The 19,102-nt window shown below is 47.2% G+C and overlaps 1 protein-coding gene across 5 annotated transcripts in view; it reads right to left on the minus strand.

Moving 5' to 3' along the window:
- ARHGAP17 (Rho GTPase activating protein 17) overlaps positions 1-19,102 on the minus strand; it is a 1,009,368-nt gene that overhangs the window by 346,788 nt on the left and 643,478 nt on the right. For all 5 annotated transcript variants that reach the window (XM_069647362.1, XM_069647363.1, XM_069647360.1 and 2 more), the window contains exons 11-13: positions 10,273-10,384; positions 9,300-9,381; positions 1,526-1,606 (exon numbers count right to left, since the gene is read on the minus strand). In XM_069647362.1, coding sequence (XP_069503463.1) covers positions 1,526-1,606; positions 9,300-9,381; positions 10,273-10,384 — 275 coding nt within the window. The remainder of the gene's footprint in view (positions 1-1,525; positions 1,607-9,299; positions 9,382-10,272; positions 10,385-19,102) is intronic.

Below are 19,102 nucleotides of genomic sequence, written 5' to 3' on the forward strand. Positions count from 1 at the left end.
CACGCATAATGCTCACCACAACTATTCAATCATTCATATACTTTTGATTCTGTCCATACATCTCTATTAAAGTGTTCATTTACCATTCAGCATATTGTAGTTTGCTCTTTTGGCAGCTTTCTTTCAGCTAGCATTTACTTGTACTCATTTGAATGGCAACTTTCTTTCAGTTCAGTATTCAATATGGGTATCATTTACATGTGTTAATTTAATTAGCGGTTTTCTTTCAAGTTTGGGATTCAATATGAGTATTGTTTACTTAAATGCAGGAACAGTTACTTATTTAAAGTTCCTTCTGAGCACTCTGGTAGCCTCCTCAGTGTCTCCGGACACTTACCGGCTTTCGCTGGTCCTCCCAGCGCTCTCCCCGAAGAGGAAAACCATCAGTTTGTTCCCAATAATGTCTCCAGACGCGGCTTGGCACCTCTGCTCCACACACGGTCTGCATCCCCGGCGTCTTCCGCCGCTGAAGCTGCGGCCAGGCTTGGGCGCGGACGGCTTTTCTTTCTCCTCTGCCCACCTTCACAGTAGTGTGTTCCCGGCCCTTTCAAAGCTCCTCTGGCAGGTCTCCAGGAATCGCTGCCGGCATCTCTGCTCCTTGGCTCTGTCCCAACACAGCAGATTCTCTTCCCTCGCTCTCCTCTCTGCTTTTGGGCTCCCACTTTTACATATCATTATTAACAGGCTGCAGGTGAAAAGGGTTAGACTCAATTGCCTGACCTTGTTTAAGCCTGACATGCCTGACCTTCATTACAAGTGCATGCTGGTCCCTCTTCGTCATCCCAGTACCAGAGAGGTGTTTACAATAGCAAGTGTGCATTATTGTTAGTTGCCTCTTCCTCGTCTTGGTGCTTGATGGAAGATTACTGGAAAGGACTGAATGTTCCATGAAGACTGAGGGAGGGTCGGGTAGGTCAATGTTAGTGAAGTGGGGATACCATGTCTCGCCTTCAGGCACCCTCTCTCCAATCCCCAAGAAACCTCCACCCAGGTGATCCTCCCTCGCTTGTCCACCCCCAGGGTCAGGATCCAAATGAATTGGCCCTTCCATGGCCACCTGAACAGAAGATCCCTGGAGAGTAGATGTGAGAGTACCTTCAGGTTTCTCACAGGTATTTGCAATAAATGCTTGATGTTTTTTGTGACACAGTTTTACTCAAAGCAAGTTGGCCACCGACATGGTGCAACATGCTGCTTTATTTTAAGAGAGGGTAATTTCTAGGAGTTTTAAGAAAACTTAAAATCCTTCTATACAGCTGACTCTGTTAGAATTGAAATAAATAGGGAAATGATCAATACATGTTCCTCAGATGCTAGGGTAGGTAGGGAAACCAGTGTAAATTAGCATGACAAACCAGATCTCTCAACGTATTCTAGATTTCCAGGTCTTACAGCTAAGAATATTTTGGGAAAGTACACTTTTGTGACAGGATGGCTAAAATCAAAATGAAGTTCCATGTTAATGATCAGGACCATGCACCTCTTAGAACATCACTCGGTTACACAACTCATGTCTTCTCCATACCTGAAATTATCCAGGTTTGCCTTGGGCATTTTGTTGCAGATTACCCATAAACCCTGCAACTTCTTGTCTGGATCCGGTATACTGTGGGAGACAAAATGGGACATTCAGAATACATATTTACTTGCTACTACACTCATATTGCTCAATACAGCTGGGGTGGTACTGAGCAAAGTATATCGCAGTTTGCCCACTTGACAGAGTCGCTGCATAACTGTATGGAATGGATTTTTGGAAGCAACTTTAAATTACTAGCAAAAGGTATGGCAGACAAAATCGCATGCCACACAGTAGCTCCAGATATGTACTTTTACCCTGAACTGCATGTAGCCTTTAACATATCAGCAAAGCTTTTCTTTGACAGATGAGTTGTCAATGGCTACGTGTAGTTGAGATTGAACCCGCCCATCTCGTCGCAGCCGTTTCACCACCTTTGGTGAAACTGCAGTTTCACTTAATTTGTGCAACATTTTTAGGGGTGGTGTCAGAGTGCAGGAATAATTTTAAAGTTATTTTAGGGGTGGTGTGGAGGAGAAGATGTCCCCCACCCCTAAAAACAATTATGCAAAAATTGCAGGGAAACATTTGCCACGATGAGACGGGTCAGATCCGTTGAGACGCCACTTGGAAACAGCTTTGGGGATGGGTGAGGCCGATTCTACATATCCAGAACTATGAGAAACTTTGCTGAATGAGAAATATTGGCTGAAAACCACCTTTCTGACGTGACCTTTAAGTCATGTAAGGTGTCAACAAACAGAAATTATGTTTCGTAGCTGGCACTTCGGAAAAAGGTATTTGACAGTGGGGTTACAGTTTTTGAGCCAGAAATAAAATTTCCAGTAAAACAGTTTTAAGCCATTCTTCATTTTGGTGTTATAACTAAAGGAACTTGCACCTTTGTGCCATTTCCATGTCAAGGTTGTGGAATACATGTACAGTTTTCCAAATATGCAGGATTTGGATTCTGCAGGGATCTACCAGATGGTTACTTTGAGATAAAAATATCAGACTCAGAGTAGGTTCCTTTTATGTTATTTAAACATTGTATAAAGAGGGTGTGGCACGAGGGTAACAGGGGGCGGCAGCAGAAAGTCAGTTTATGGTTGATATTTTTAAAGATGATGTAGAGCTTTGGGCATCTTATGCCGTTTGTGGCTAAACAAGTACAGGTAGCGATGCCCTGTAAATATATATGAGGCAATGTCCCATATAGGCAACAACATTCCAAACTCTCAAAACATATTGCCCCACAATATTGACTCATCTCAGTTCAATGCAGTAGAAACATCAAGCAGCTAAAAGCAAAGATATCAACTGAAAAGAACTTTAAGGAATGCCAAAAAAAATGGATAAGTTGAATATGGTTTAAGTTACTTACCTGTAACTATTGTTCTCCAGCATGGGTCTGGCATGTATTCACATGCTCATGAATATTCCCCGTAGTCAGGCTGGGATCCTCGGTAAAAGAAAACAAAATCAGTTTCACTTTCACTTTAAAACTGTATTTCTCCTATAAACTAATCACTATCCTCTGGGTCATACTGCCCCAAGTCCAATGACAGTCCTCTCCCTAAGCCCCGCCTCTGGCAGCCATCTTCAGATTTGGCAAGCACCTAGAGGCATTATGACCAAGAAGAGCCGCAGAGGGGCCAGAGGCCCTTTTTCATGCCAGACCCATGCTGGAGAACAATAGTTACACAGTTGAGTAACAATAGTTCCAGCATGGGGTCTGGCATGTATTCACATGCTCATGAATAACAAATACACAGCAGTACCACATTACATAACCACGGGAGGGAGCAGGACTCAACAGAAGCAATTAACACTTACCACTGGAACTGAGTCACCTCAAGCGAACAGGTTGCGTAGCACTGCCTGGCCGTCTCTGAACTCCTCTGTGGAATCCCTGTTGATGCAGTACTTTGTGAAGGTATGCGTGGACCACCACGTCACAGCCCTGCAGATGTCGAGCAGGGGCACATCAGACAGGAACTCCATCATCGCAGCGATCGCTCTGGTGGAGTGGGCTCTCAGAAGGCCCAGCAGAGGCCAGTTTGCCAGCTGATGACAGTGCATGACTCAGGCGGAGAGCCATCTTGAGATGGAAGCCTTGGACAAGGCATTCCCATGACTCACAGGTCCAAAGTTCACAAACAACTGAGAAGTCTTCCGAAAACTCTTTGCGTGTGCCAAGTAGAACTATGAGCAACATCCAGCGAATGCAAGGTCCTCTCCACTGGCGACAAAGGGTTCGGGAAGAAAACAGGCAATACCGGAGGCTTGTCAAGGTGGAATTCAGACTGAACCTTCACCATTAAAGTGGGGTGCGTACACAGTACCACCCTCAATTTGTGGAAAGTCAGGTACAGCTGCTAGCAGGATAGGGCCTGGATCTCGCCCACTCGTCTGGTCGAGGACATGGCCACAAGGAATGCCATCTTCCACAAGAGAAACTGGAGTGGGGCTTTATGCATAGGTTCGAAAAGTGCCCCCCCCGTGAGTCTTTTCAGGACCACGTTGAGTTCCCATGCCGGGGCGGGCATCTTTATCGGAGGGAAAGATCAAAAAAGCCCATTGAGAAACTCCTTGACACGTCTGTGGGACCACAGCAAGGATCTTCCCGGGGACCTGGTGTAGCGTGAGATGACCGCCAGGTGTACATTGATGGATGCATGAGCCAGCCCAGCTTTTGCCAAGGAAAGCAAGTACAGACGTATCTGTGGGGCTGTGACCCTCAGAGGGGTAATCTTCTACGATCGGCACCATGTAGGAAAACTCGTCCACTTATGGCCGTAGCACTCGAGTCGAAGACGCCCTGGCTTTGACGAGGACCACCCTGCAGTCCGCTGGCAGCTCAAACTCCAAACTCTAAGGCTGCAGGAGACATGCCTTCAGGTTCAACGATCCTGGGTCGTGAAGGATTGCGCCTCTCTCCCTGGTGAGCAGATTCGGAAGTACCGGCAACTTGACTGGAGGTGACACGGACAGGCTGAGTAGGTCCGGATACCAAATCGGCCATGTCGGGGCGATGAGTATCATCTTGCACCAACACTGTCCGAGTGTGTTGATCACACGTAGCAAGAGAGGAAATGGGGGGGGCATATAGAAACAGACCTTCCCACGGGAAGAAGAATGCGTCCCCCATGCTCCTTGTTTGGTGGAATCTGCTGGCAAACTTATGGCATTTTGAGATCGATGCAGTGGCAATAAAATCGATCAGCGGTCTGCCCCATTTGACGAAGACAGTTCACCTGATCCTGGCAAAGTTCCCATTCGTAGCAAGAGGGCAGCTCCCTGCTGAGTGAGTCGGCGATGGTGTACTTGACGCCTGCCGGGTGGAACGGGGCGAGGCACATCCCCTGTCCGATGTACCAATATCACAAATCCTGAGCTTCCTTGTAGAGCACTGGGGATCGGGTGCCCCCCTGCTTCCTGATGTAGACCATGGTGGTGGTGGTGGTGTTGTTGTCCCTGAAGATCCTCACCACCTTGCCTCTCAGAGATGGTAGGAAAGACTTGAGGGCCCAGACCACTGCCCGCAACTCCAGGATGTTGATGTGCAGATCCCACTCCTCTGATAGCCACAGACCTCTGGCGTGTAGTCGTCCGGTGTGAGCTCCCCAAACTTCCAGAGAGGCATCCGTGGTGACTGTCTCCTGGTATGAGGGGTTTGGAATCCTGTCCCCTCTGCGATGTGGGAGCATACCCCCCACCACTATCGCCTGCCAGAACTCCTCACTGAGGGGGGTCTTGTCTGCAAAATTCCCGGACACTTGTATCTAACGTGCATCCAAGAATTCCTGTAGGGGTCGCATCTGCAGCCTGCACAGATGGACGAGTTAGATGCAGGACGACATCATGCCCAGCTAAGACTTGATGGCCCCAACCATGGCAGTCTTCGACGACAGCCGCTGTACCTTCCATTGAATGGCTGCTAGCCTCTCCTCTGATGGGGATGCCAGGCAAGCCACTGTGTTGAGTCTGGCACTGAGGAACAGCGCGTTCTGCGATGGTGTTAAGCAGGATTTCGGATAGTACATAGAGAACCCCAACTCAGTCAGTAGCCAGACAGTCTACTTCGTGTGCTCGTTGGCCAGTTCCCGGCAGAGGGCTCGTACCAGCCAACCGTCCAGGCACGGGTATACATACACTCCCTGCAGGCGCAGGTGTGCCGCCACCAGGGCAAGGCATTTTGGGAACACCTTTGGGGCCGACTTTAAGCCGAAAGTTAGGGCCTTGAACTGGTAGTGCTGGTTTTGTACCACAAACCGTAAGAACGTCCAATGTTTCCTGTGGATGGGGACATGGAAGTACGCATCCTCTAGGTCCCAACAACGTCGGGAAATCCCCTTCCTCCAGTTGGCCGAGCACGTGCTGCAACATGACCATCCTGAAATTTTTGGTATTTCAAGTACTTGTTTAGATGGCGCAGCTCTAGGGTAGGTCTCCAACTGTGTTTTCTTTCTGACCAGAAAGTGTCTGGAATAGACTCCGGAGCCCCAAAGCCATTGCAGAAAAAACTATCGCCTCTTTCCTTAACATGGCTCGTACTTCTTTCAGGAGCTGAGGGATGTGCTGCTCCCGATGGGGAACCAGTGGAATACGAGGGTACCAGCGATAGAACTCCAAGGTGTACCCCTGGGTGAGAGCGTCCAGCTCCCATCTGTCAGTGGTGATCTTCCACTCGATGACGAACCTCGTCAGCCGGCCTCGAGGAGGTTGCCTGTATGACGTGGAGTATTCCTTGGATGATCTGTTCGATTTTCCACTGGAGGAGCAAAAAGACTATGAGCAATGTTGCTGCAGAGTGCCAAGGGAACGTGCCGTCTCCGCGTCCATCTTTATTGCTTGAAGGGATTCGTCGACAGCCTTCCTGAACAGATACTCGCCATTGAAAGGCATGTCCAGCACCGTCGCATGAACGTCCTGGCGAAGGTTTGTGGCCTTCAACCATCCCTGTCGACGAAGGTAAACTCTGTTTCCCATCTGTCGGAAGCCTGTGTCTGGGATGTCCACTGCCACAGTAATGGCATGGTCCGATGCCACCTCACCCTCCTGAAAGAGGGCGAGAGCCTCCATTTTCTTGTTGTTGGGGAGGAATTCCAGGATACTTTTCAGTTTATACCAAAGCTCCCGGTAGTATCCGGACAAGATAGACAGAGCATTGGCCGCCTTGATCATGGATGCCGCTGTGTAGATGACTCTCTTCCCCATGTCATCCATCTTCTGGCCCTCGTTGTCCAGGGGCACTGATGATGCGGAGGCCGGGTTGGCTGAACATTTCCGTGCGGAGGGCGACACTACCGAGTCCGGCGACGTTTATGACCTCAAGCACTTGGGTGTGGAGTCAGGCACCCTGTATTTCTTCTCCAACCAAATGTTTGGTTGGAGCCGTGCATGGGTTTTTCATGAGGGCTAGGCCTTCCTCCCAAATGTCATCCAAAAAGTGTACCGCCATGATCATCTTCCTTTTGGACTCCAGTCGCTGATATAGCAAGCCCTCCTCCTTGGTTTCCTCAGGCAGCAGCTGGAACAGCTCAGAGACCCTGGAGATCGAGTGGAATGATCCCACCTCGTCTGCTGGAGAGCGCCTATGAGGGGTGTCCAGGTGCGGTGATTCATCATCTGCCAGGATGAAATCCTCATCTTCGTCGGTTTCCGTGGCTACTCCATACCAGTGTCCATGTGTGTATCCGGGTCCGCTGGTGGAGGAGGCTGATGCGGCAGCAATCAGATGGCACTTCCTCTTACGCAGAGGCTGGTCAGGGACCTGCGGTATCACAGTTTCGGTGCTGGGGGCAAACTCTGCTGAATCTCCATCACTAGGGTGTGGAGAGTTGACAGGATATGTACCTCGGCTGCGGAGGGAATGATGGAGTGCTGTTTCCCTTCCTGAGGGACGTGTACTTGAACCTTTGTTGGTCCCCCCCCTCAGGGGTGCCCTGCAGCCGTCACTGCTGCCTCGGCGGCCGTGTCGAGTCTGGAAGGTAGGGATACTCTCTGTGCTGTAGGGACCACCCTTGTCGGTAGGTACCACTGGCCGTAGCGGTAGCTCCAGAGGATGTCGACAAAATGGTCGACAGTGTCTTCGGCTGCACGTAATGAGCCTGCTGTGAGGCAATTGTCTCTTCCTCCAGCCTCCGTTTCTCTGATTTGTACTGTAACCTGGCTGGGGATGAGGACTTCCTTTTTGAGGAGGGACTCGATAGCAGGCTGGCTAATGAGGCTTACGGCAACAGCAGTCTATCCGACCTGGGACCCACATCAGCGGCAAACCTGGGCAAATAGGCTGTGAGGTTCTTGACCTGATCTTGGGACACCCACGGATGGGGTGTCCGCAAAGGACTTAAACCTCCTCCCAGAGGGAGACCTCTCCTCAGACCGACCGGTCCTGGGTGAGGCATGACCCCACTCGGCGCATGGGTCAAAGTCCTTGCTCGACTTGAGCCATGCCGCCAGCCTGCTATACCTGTCTTTCTTTGTCTTCTTCGAGAAGCTCAGATATCTTGCACCCGTCCTCGTGTTCCGGGAGCAGGCAGTACAAACACTTCTGATGTTTGTCCTCCAAGAAGACGCTCCTTCGCCTGCATTGGGTGCAGGGCCTGAAAAGCGGCCTTCCCTCCTTTTTCTCCTCTGTCATGGTCGGAGAGCACAAAGTAGGCTCAAGATGGCCTTCCAGAAACTTTGACGAACCACAGCCCTTAATGGGCGCGCAACTTCAGAGACAACGGATCCCCGTTGCCAGCTGATGAAGATAGGAGCACACGGGCTTCGATGGTACAAAAATAGAACTTTTTTTCTGCAAATAATTTGGAAAAAAGTACAAAATAGCTCAGAGAGCAACTTGAAGAATCCCACCACTGAAGCGTGCAGTACAAATCTGAAGATGCCTGCAAGAGGTGGGGCTTAGAGAAAGGACTGTCATTGGATGGGGCAGTATGACCCAGAGGGCAGTTATTCGTTTATAGAAGAAATACAGTTTTAAAGTGAAAGTGAAACTTTATTTTACAGAGGATTCCCAGCCTGACGACGGGGTATATTCATGCGCATGTGAATCCATGACCGACCCCAATGCTGGAGAAAGGGCAGCTGCAGCCAACTTGTGCATTAACCTTAGTCTCATGATCATACTCTGCTTCATGGCAGCAACAAGCATAACTATAGGACAGAGCATGGGCCTGCTGTATTTCATGGTATTTTTGTCCATGGCCTAAATAATAACTCACACATTCTAATGCCAGGAACAACAATTGATGAAGCAAAAAGAAACCTGACTGGCTTAAATTATGCCCAAGTTACATGTATGAGGTTACGCATACTACATTGCCTAGAGTCAGTTTAGCATTTAATGCCTGGAGTATGGAGTGCTGCATGTCGAGTTGATGCATTGCTTTCATGTCCAACAACAAGGGCGTGCTTCACACCAGCCAGAGCATAGCATTCAAATCCTAAAGCATTGAGCTCCACTCAGTTCTTGTGAGCTGAATGTATCAGGTTACAGAATGCCAAAGCGCACCACTGATTTGAAGGCTTGGAGCTGCATACTAAGATCTGTTTCTGGGTTATAGGGAAGAGACTGTGGCATGCAGAACCCATTTTCCAAGATCTGGAGTTCGGAACTGCTCATGAATGGTGAAGCTTGAGCAGTTCCAGTGAATGGGCCAGGTTACTGTTGAGAGGGGCCATTAGGTAACCCACTCTAAACCTTTGTGCTGCTTAAAATCACCAGGATTCAACCCATGCTATGCTGGTCAATGGATACATCAACACTTACTTTCCAGCCTGAATCCACTCCTCATACAAGCTAAACGTCATTAAGGGTTCTGGCAGTTCTCGCAGGTAAGATTTAAGAGCACCTGGAATACAAAGAGTTAAATATTAAGATGTCTCATTGTGACAACGTTTGCTTCCCTACTCAATGAAGGATATGTGAAATACATGCCCCCTTAAAAACACACTTTGGTTCAAACATGGAGCCAATCCAAAAACTCAGGGGAGGGTTATGTAAAAGAGTGTGAACGGAAGAGGAGAACGATTAAAAGAGAATAAGAGCATAAGGGGAGCAAAAGGAAAAGATATTTATGTCCAAATGGAACTGGGAAACACGCATTAGTCTTCCACTCCCTCCACGCCAAAACCTGAACTATAATGAACTAATTTGTCACATGCACCTGCTCTGAACTACTTTTATAGATCCTGCCTACACTTAGGTCGAGGAGGAAACACTAAGATGATTTCAAAACATTTGAACAAACAAGTGGCGCATTACGAAGGTGACTTGGGGAACAGGAAGGTTTGAGATGACTCTTGTAGCTGTTGCAGGATTACTGGCACGGAGTGAGGATCACTGGAAGCATGGAATGAGGGTCAATTGACTCACAAGAGGCAACAGAGCACAAAATGAGAAGCACTCTAAACACAGAATAAAGCATACCCACCCCACAAAACAAAGTGTCCGGAAAACAGAACGGGGGAAGACCTTTGCCTCTTAAATCTGGGCAGATTTGACCATGAATTGTGGAATGGTGCGAAGAACCATTACCATTATCACAAATATGAGCGGATGACCTGATCAACATAGCAAGATTCATTCCAAGTCGAGAATGTATTTTCTGGAGGAGAAAAGATTTTAGGAGACGGACTACATTTTCCGTCAGATGTGGTCAGTCAACATTCAGCCTTAGTGTATACAATGCATGTCACTAACCCACAAAAATGATTTATTACACAAGACCAGCAGTGAATACCTGCAACAGCGTGAGGGTCTGAGTAAAACTCCTGTAGCTGTGAAGTGGAGCAGTCCAGAGCAGCCTTCAGCTTCTTCAGTTTCGATGCTCCAGCTGCAATCCTGAATAACCCCTGTGAACGTAAACATCTGGAAAGTCAAAATAAAAAGGGAAGCAGACAGCTAAACAATAAAAACATTTACCCCAATTCCTGTTGCAGAATTTAGGACAGGGTTCTATGTTCTCCGCCACATGTAGGGATGGGACCTATGTACAGAACAGCAAACGAAAACATGCACAAATAGTTTGTGCAGGGTGCTCTGTCCATTTTGATGTAAATCTCATGTACCAACACCTGGGCAGTGGGAAGGAAAAAAAAGGTGTACCAGTCACACCAATTCTCTTTTATGGGCTCTTCCTTTAGAGTAAAAATGAGAACAATGTCATGTTATGTTACTTGATATTTGTGTAGCGCCTACTGCCATTATTATGGCCTTGAAGCACTGTGGGATGATTGGCCCTTTGGCAGACCGTAGTCTGAGCACACATGATAATATAAGAGCTACTCTTATATCTACTTCTATATGGCTGCACTGCTGAACTACAGGAGTGTGGCAGCCCACAACCTATTCATTAATATCACTCAATACCATAGTACCTCAGCGCTCAATATCTGGCAATCCGATTTCAATATTTTTACTTCATGTGATCTGGTCTGAGGTTGTCATTTAACTGCAATAACTGCTCTCCATTAGAGTAAGATCCCTACAAATTCCAACTGATGTTTGTGGCAAACCTGGCCTTTCTAGTAATTGTTTGGGAATCTAGCACCATTTGACATGGCTCCAACGCTAAATTGCATTATTGCAACATATTCCCGTCAGAACTGTTAGTAACATAAGATACTATTGTACCATGTCTACTTCATGGCGGAAATCAACGTTGCTCGAGTAGTGCAATGCCTGGCTGCATACACCACTAATACTAATTTTTCATAATTATACATTTCTGGAGAACATCAGTAGATATCACCACCTTCGGGTGAACTGCCAAACATGCGTCTTCTCAAAAAGCAATATATACTAACTTTTGCAGTCAACAATCTGTATACACACACACACACACACTATTATTCTGGATGACAATTTGCTCTTGGCACGTATATATTTTAAGTTATTTCGGAAAATGTGATATGCCTAATTTTCTCATTTTAATATAGTCCAAATAGTGACCCATTTGTATAATTTATTTTACACATGTCCTATAAGTCTATAAGGATATTCATCACAAAAGCAAGTAAAAAAAGACTTATAAAAAATTAAAGTTTTCCACTGTTTGGAGGGTCTTTTAGCATAACAGACGTTATTATGTAGTTTAAGAAACAAAGCAATTGAACTGTCCCTAAACTCACTAAGCGAAGCCAATTTATTTTAAAGGTCCCAATTATATCAATAAATGCCTTTTTGGAACAACATGCCATTTTATAGTTTCTTTAGTAGCACAAGAGACCTTGGAAAACTTTGAAGAGGGGTGAAGAGTCACAGGTTGTTCCACTGTTACAGTTGAAGAACATAAACGTAGCAAGAGCTCAGATGTTGAAGTAACGCACTGCTTAAAATAGAACAGGAGAGTCAACGGATCCTCTCCTTCCTGCATCTTGAGTGCCATTATAGCGCCCATATCCGATGTATCGGGATACTGTACTCAAAGCGCTTTCCAGACTGCTGCTCTACAATTATTAAACAATTCTCCATCATGAGCAGTGACACTTGCGTATCCTGGTCTCGACCAAATGTCATCAGCTCTCTCCCCAAGTATAGCTACTAGAATACTTTATGTCCCAGATAGCCAATGTGTTTACTCCTGTCATTTTTTCTAATTGTTTTCCGGCCCCTAACATCAAACTCAGGAGTTTATACCATAAATTATCCTTATCCATCTGGGGCCACGGTATATACTGTGGTCTCACCCCTCCTTTCTCTAACAATGGGAATTGTGAAATCCCAAATTTGCATTCATCAGGTTGACATTTGGACTCGGACACACTCATCGTCCTTCTGCATCACCAACAGAGAATGTGCATATAAGGTGCTCTTGCGCCAGTACTACCCTCCCCTCCGTCTCCACCGTATAAACTGGGCTCTGGATCCCGGTTGTTGGCGGCTCTGTGGTCAGCCGGGCTACTACTTTCACATGTGGTGGTTGTGCCCAAAGGTAAAAGCCTTCTGGAGCCAATACTTGGCCACCATTGAAAACATCACCCAAGAGGCAATCGCGCTAGAGCCAGAACCGGTCCTCTTGGGGGCCCGGTCGCGAGGGCTTACCCAAGATCTGAAAAGCGAGCCACGCTACTGGCCCAATTTCTCTTTGCTGGGAGAATCACAGTCACCCGCACCTGGAAGACAGAAGGGTCATTCATTATCGGGAAAAAGTGTTGGTGGCTAGAGTAGGCCTCCTACATCGCTTCTTGAACATTTGGGCTCCTTTCCAGGACTACGACCAGAACTTCCAGCCCTGACTAATAAACCTCTGATGGTCAGGAGGGTCCTTGGCACGGAGGAGGATCCCTTGGGGGCAGAGGCTGTGGGACCATGAGGAAGGGGATTTGGGGGTGGGGGAGCAGGATCGGGATTGAATCAGAGGGTATGGACATATGGAACTCTGACGTATTTTCCGTGGACGGATGGAAAGGGGGTCATGGTTATGTAGGAGGCACTTCTTACTCTGTATTCTTCTGTCCCTTGTGTATTGGTTTAAAATAAACATATAAAAAAATAATAGAACAGAGCTCGAAATTGACAAGAGCTGAGAGCTATTAAACTATTGTTTATAGCCAGGGACTGCCTGGTTGGCTTGACAGAAACACCTACCAGGAGCTACTTTCAACTCCCTGGCCAACTGTTGCCATTCAAACATATGTAAACGGCATTAATTATGATTGTTTGGCACTTTGTACAAATTAATATTTTAGCACATCTAGAAGACATTTAAAGCAGAATGTGTCATATATAATAGGCAAACTATTATAGTTTTAGTTTTCATCTTGTATTAGAGTTAAATGTGTGGTAAGCTATGTACTAGCACCTTGTTCCCAAGTGGTAGCATGTGCTTAATGAGCCATGACAGACACCCAGGAGCAACATTTAGCTACTGCTCATCAAATCTTTATTTCACACCTTGGCAGCCAATGCCAAGTTTTCATGTCTTGCCACTAGGTAGCAGTGTCAAGCATAGATACTAAAAGGGTTACTTCAAGTCATAAGTTCTTTAGTGGCCCATTTTGTCTGGGAAGTTCTATACAACGCTCATTTCCAGAAAGCAAATTGAAGCCTGGAGATAGAAAAAAAAAAGTTACTTAGAGCTGGGGACTGCAAATAGTTCCATTCATGAATCCATGACATGGTTCCTCACGATGTACAGCTTCAAAGTACACATATCTTTTCCAATGCGTAAAGATGAAAGGATGTCTCAAGCGCTTGAGGAATGGGTGTGCCCCCTGACCTGCTTAATCCCCATTTCTAATGAAGAACTGGCTTTAGATAAGTGTGATGCACATACATCTTAATGTATATGTGTGAAGGAAGAGATTGGAACTTCTGCAGGGGTGTAAGCTTAGTCAACCCACCACCTCTGGATTTTCTATCGCTTCCTCATTCACCCCACCCATCCAAGGTACCCAAACCAGTGTTCAAAGATGCAGGGAGAGCCAGGGGTCACTTCGTGTGTTCTGTGGTTGCTGGGAAACTCAGTACAGGCTCCCAGTAGCAAGAACCTTCCCAACCAGGATGATTGTAGAGGCACCTTGCAGAGGTTCCGTCGCCTCCAGCAGCAGGGTCCTGGGTACCAGTGCCTCAGTTGCAATAGAACCCGTCTACCCAGCAGTTTCTCCCCCAATGTGCCCTTGAGATGCATAGGTAGAAGAGATTTACTCTTCCTTGAAGCCTTCTTTCTTCATTTCCATGGCAAAGGACTTTGGCAAAGACTGGATCGACAACAGTCCAAACATGAATCTCCAAAGGCAGTGACCCTCACCCTTATAAAGAAAAAATGATTCAGAGGATTAGTTCTGAGCTGGCCTGTTGTCAGGGGTACAATCCAGGCTGCTGTAAAAGTGTCTTTTACCTTGTGCAGTCTTATCCAGAGTGCTTTGTAGGTAGGAAGTGGGGAGGTGGCAGGAAGGAAGTTTAGAGAGCCTTAGCAGACTCCAAGCTGGCGGGATCCCTGCCTGGGAAAAACCTCTCCTCAGTGCAACTACACCCCCTTCCCTCCATCTGCCTACTTCAAAGTGACTCCAGTAATCAGCAACCTAGTGTTAGAAGGGCTTGGCATTGTCTGGAAAGCACCAGTTTCAAGGGATCTCCTAGGGAGGGCTCCTGTCTCCTAGAAGATGGTGTTGACCTTCCTCAGGGGGAATAAAAAGAGAACCTTTCTAGGCAGTGTCCCTTATGGTTGTTGTGGATACACCCAGGCAAGACAACTGATCCACACCGGCCTGGTCATGAATGAGTCACCTCACCAAGCTGACACTAATAAGTCATCCAAATGCTTTTGGCTTTATAACTCAGTGATCCCAGTCGCCACCATTTCATAACCAGACATGGCTTAACATTTACATGCCACCAGGCAGACTGGTGGCAAACAATTATTGGGAACGGGGAGTTCCTTACCGGACTAAGAGTCCCTTTCTGAGAAAGGGACTCTTAGTCCGGTAAGGAACTCCCAGTACAGTGTACATTATCTGCCTACATGGGAATTGGAAAGACTTACTCCTGTTTTGAATCCACCAAAGAGTGACATTTCTTCAATATCCTTGGTTTCAGGTAATGCAGGATCTCGTCTGAACTCCACAATCAAAGAGGCAAGACACGTCACTTTTGTTTCAGATGACGTACATAAAACCAGGAGAAACTTGAACTCAGAGAGGAGGAAGAATCTTACGCAGAAGCAAGCTTCTGACGATAGACGTCCTGGAGGGGTGGTGCCACGCTAGACTGCAGAGCCAGAGGTAACGTGGAGAGTGATCGAGACACTCACGAGATGGCAGAAAGCTGGCGTCTTGACAGGGCAAAAAGGCCTGGGTCAGAAAGGTTAGTGGGGCGATAAAGCACCAGTCTCACTTGATGGCGTGACCACATGGAAACCATGGTTGGACTGGAGCCCGTTAACCGACAAGCAGACTGGACTCCAGCAGAGAGCCCGGGAGCCGAAGCTCCACGTGGGACGTATAGTAGCTACTGAGCAGAGAAGCGGAAGGGAAGAAAACGGTCCTAAAGAGGTAACTCTGTTGAGAGGGGTGCACAAAGACATTCGAGGATGGGAAACCCACAAAGGTTATGCCCGATACACCTGAATGGGCCGACTCCCTACTTAGGTCAAGTTGAAGCAAGCCGATTAAAGTCAGAGGGCTTCGGAAAGCCAAGAGAAACTTCAGCATTCGGGGCTGGAGAAGCCAAAAGGGCTACGGGAGCAGAGAAGACACAATGAGCACACGCCCTAATAAGGCCCTGCTAGGGCAAGCATAGCAGAGGACCATAGGACTTTGGAGAGTCCTGAGAAAGTGAGAGACTTTAATCTTCGAGGCTGGGAAAACAAACAGGGTTACAGTAGCCAATAAAACCCAAACGGAGAGATGCCCCATCAAGACAAAGTAAGCTTCTCAGAAGGCCAGAGGACATTGGGAAGTCCAAGAGCCACTAAATATAACAAACATAACTTGAGAGAGAAAGAACCTGGAGGGTTGCAGTGCAAGTATAAAACAAAACCATTGTACAGAACCAAGTCTAAATTGGTCGAAGTGTATGAGGAAAGCCTTTTCTTCCGGGAGAGATAGAGAATTGTAAAGAAATTAGATGTGACCAACAGAAGCTGCAAAGAGGTTGTGAACTGTTTTGCGACATTGATGAGCTTGTGAATCCTATGGACAAGAGATCCAAGTGATTGAGCCACGTAGAAACCACAAACAGAGGCTATTGCTCCGGCCTCCTTTTCATTAAGTTTCCCTAAGGGCCAATTAGCTGAAAAGTATTTGGAGTCTGTACTATTTATTTTTGGACTTTGACGAACACCCTTATTTTTTTCTTGGTTAGGCAGGGAACTTCCCTCGTAGCAGTAGGGCTAGATAGTCGTTCACACTTTATTTGAATAAAAAACCTTAACATGGCACATAATAGTCTGAGTCCTTTAGGTTCGCCATAAAGCCTACTGCATGTGTGATAAAGAGGCTGCAGATGTTTGTGTTCTGTGGAATATTTCCCATTCTATTTTGTTCTTCTGCAACAACTTCTGTTTATGTACCGCTTCCCGGTCATATGTTGAGTGCAGCCGAATGTTTGTATTTAATTTTGTCCATCAACACTACTACGCATGTGTGGTAGTCCTAATGAGTTTTGGGAGTGGCATACCCTCTTCTGTGGCCATCCTACTACATCTTCAATATCGTTGAGCATCTTGTGCATTTTACAGTATATTGTGCAGTTCACCTTGTTCTTGCAGGCTATGAGTGAATGTGGTGGGAATGGGTGTGGGGTGAACCGGGGTCTTTTGAGAGGGTTTAGATGTGCAGGTTTTGCAGTGTAATAATTTTCTATTGGCCTATCTATCTACTGCATATGTACGCAAATGGCAATAAGTATTTTGCTTCAAAAAAAGTGCACATCAGATTTTCATATCTGTATGGAAGGGCTGGGTGTGGCCAAAAATAATAAGGTTACTCACCGTAGTGACCACCTTACTCCTAGTCCATAGTCTCCTTTCCTCCATACTTATGGGACGGGACCGGAGCACTTTGTAAAAAGCATCACATTTAAAAATGTTTCCTTCCTCTTTTTATGCGGGGTACCGAACGCGGACGTAACCCCACCCTCCTTAGCCCCACCCAGCGCATCGGCCATCAGTCCTTTTCTATCGCCTTTAAGCAATAACAAAGGAACCTTATTAGAGGGGACTGCAGGCGGGCGTATGGAGGAAAGAGGACTATGGATTAGGAGTAAGGTGGTCACTACGGTGAGGCACCTTATTATACTCCGACGTCCCGTCCCCTTTCCTCCATACTTAAGGGAGATTCCCAAGCACTCCTCACAGGAATTACAGGTGGATGGAAAACTCCTTACTGAAAAAGGTTTATAAGCACAGCCTGGCCAAACTGAGCATCAGACCTCGAACTCGGATCCAAACAGTAGTGTTTACAAAAAAGCCAATGGAGAGGACCAGGTAGCTGCTTTCGCGATGGTCTCCCAGGGGACATACTTTTGAAAGGCAACAGCAGTTGCCTTGCTCCGTACCAGATGTGCATGAACCCCTTTTGGAGGTTGAAGACGTTGAACAGCATAAGACTCCATAATACAGGCAGCGATCCATCTGGAAATAGTCGCTTTAGAGGCCTATTTACCCAGCAGATTACCGAAGGTCACCAAGAGTTGAGAACTACTCCTAAATTCAGATGTTCTGTCCAGATAGAACTTAAGAGCTCTTCTAACGTCCAAGCAATGCAAAACCTTCTCATCCTCTGAGGCTGGGTTTGGAAAGAAGACAGGCAAGAAGATTGACTGATTCAGATGAAAATTAGAGACTACTTTTGGAAGGAAAGAAGGATTCGTCCTCAGGACAACCTTATCCTTATGAAAAACCAGAAAGGGATGCTCCACCGACAAGGCCTGGAGTTCACTCACGCGTCTTGCCGAAGTCACAGCGACCAAGAAGGACACTTTCCACGAAAGGTGCTTAAGGTCTACAGTAGCCATTGGCTCAAAGGGCTTATGGCACAAGGCCATAAGGCCCACGTTCAGACCCCACGTCGGATGCGGTTTGCGAACAGGAGGGTAAAGGACGCACGAGACCCGCAAAGTGCCTTTTAACCACTGGGTTTGACAGTGAAAAAGAGCACTGATCCATGGATAGGTAAGCAGCAACAGCCAAAAGATAAGTCCTGCAGTCGAGACATGGATGCCCGACTCTGCCAGATGAGAGACAAACGACAGCACTGTGTCGATCATAGCCCCTCTGGGGCCAGCTGTCTGGCTAAGCACCAGTGGCAGAACCAAAGCCATTTGCTCCTGCATTGAGATCTCCTTGAGGGCTTCCTGGCCGCCTGAATAATCTGAACTTATTTTAGTTCAGCGGACAAGTTGAGGTGTTCTAAAGATCTGAACTTGGGCACCATGCCGCCAAGCTGAACGATTGTGGGGAGGGGTGCCACAGCTGCCGATATCTCTGGAACAAGCGGAAGCCTGATTGGTGCACACACCAACAGACTCTGAAGCTCTGAAAACCAAAACCTGGCCGGCCACCACTGTGCTATGAACAGAAGAGAACAATTCACCGTACTCCTCCGCTTGCACAGCGTCCGATGAATCAGAGGAAGAGGTGGGAAAGCATAGGCTCTCATATTGAGCCAGGGAATTTTCGAGGGCATCCCCCAGAGAGGAGGCTCCCAGACCGTTCCTGGAGGCATACAGGGGAAGTTTCCTGTTTGAAGCCGTTAAGAAGAGGTCCACTTCTGGAATGCACCAACACCGGAGGATTTGCAAGAGGACCTCCGAAGTTCAGTTCCCACTCGTAGCTGACTATTGTACGACGGCTGAGGGCATCCGCAGTAACATTCAGCTGACCCGGGATGTGCACTGCCACCACCCAGATGCCATGCTGAACCCCCCCATTCCCATATCTGAATGGCAAGATCCACAAGAGGAGGGGACTTGGTACCCCCTTGCTTGTTGATCTAAAACATGGACACCACATTGTCCGTGCGGATCCGAACTACTTTGTTGACAATGACAGGCTGGGACGCTTTGAGCGCCAGGAAGATCGCCAGGAGCTCCAAGTGATTTATATGAAGGAGCTTGTCCTGCGGAGA

Source organism: Ambystoma mexicanum, chromosome 2q (genome assembly GCF_040938575.1).
Source record: "Ambystoma mexicanum isolate Mex_15411 chromosome 2q, UKY_AmexF1_1, whole genome shotgun sequence".
In the NCBI taxonomy this organism is placed as follows: Eukaryota; Metazoa; Chordata; class Amphibia; order Caudata; family Ambystomatidae; genus Ambystoma; species Ambystoma mexicanum.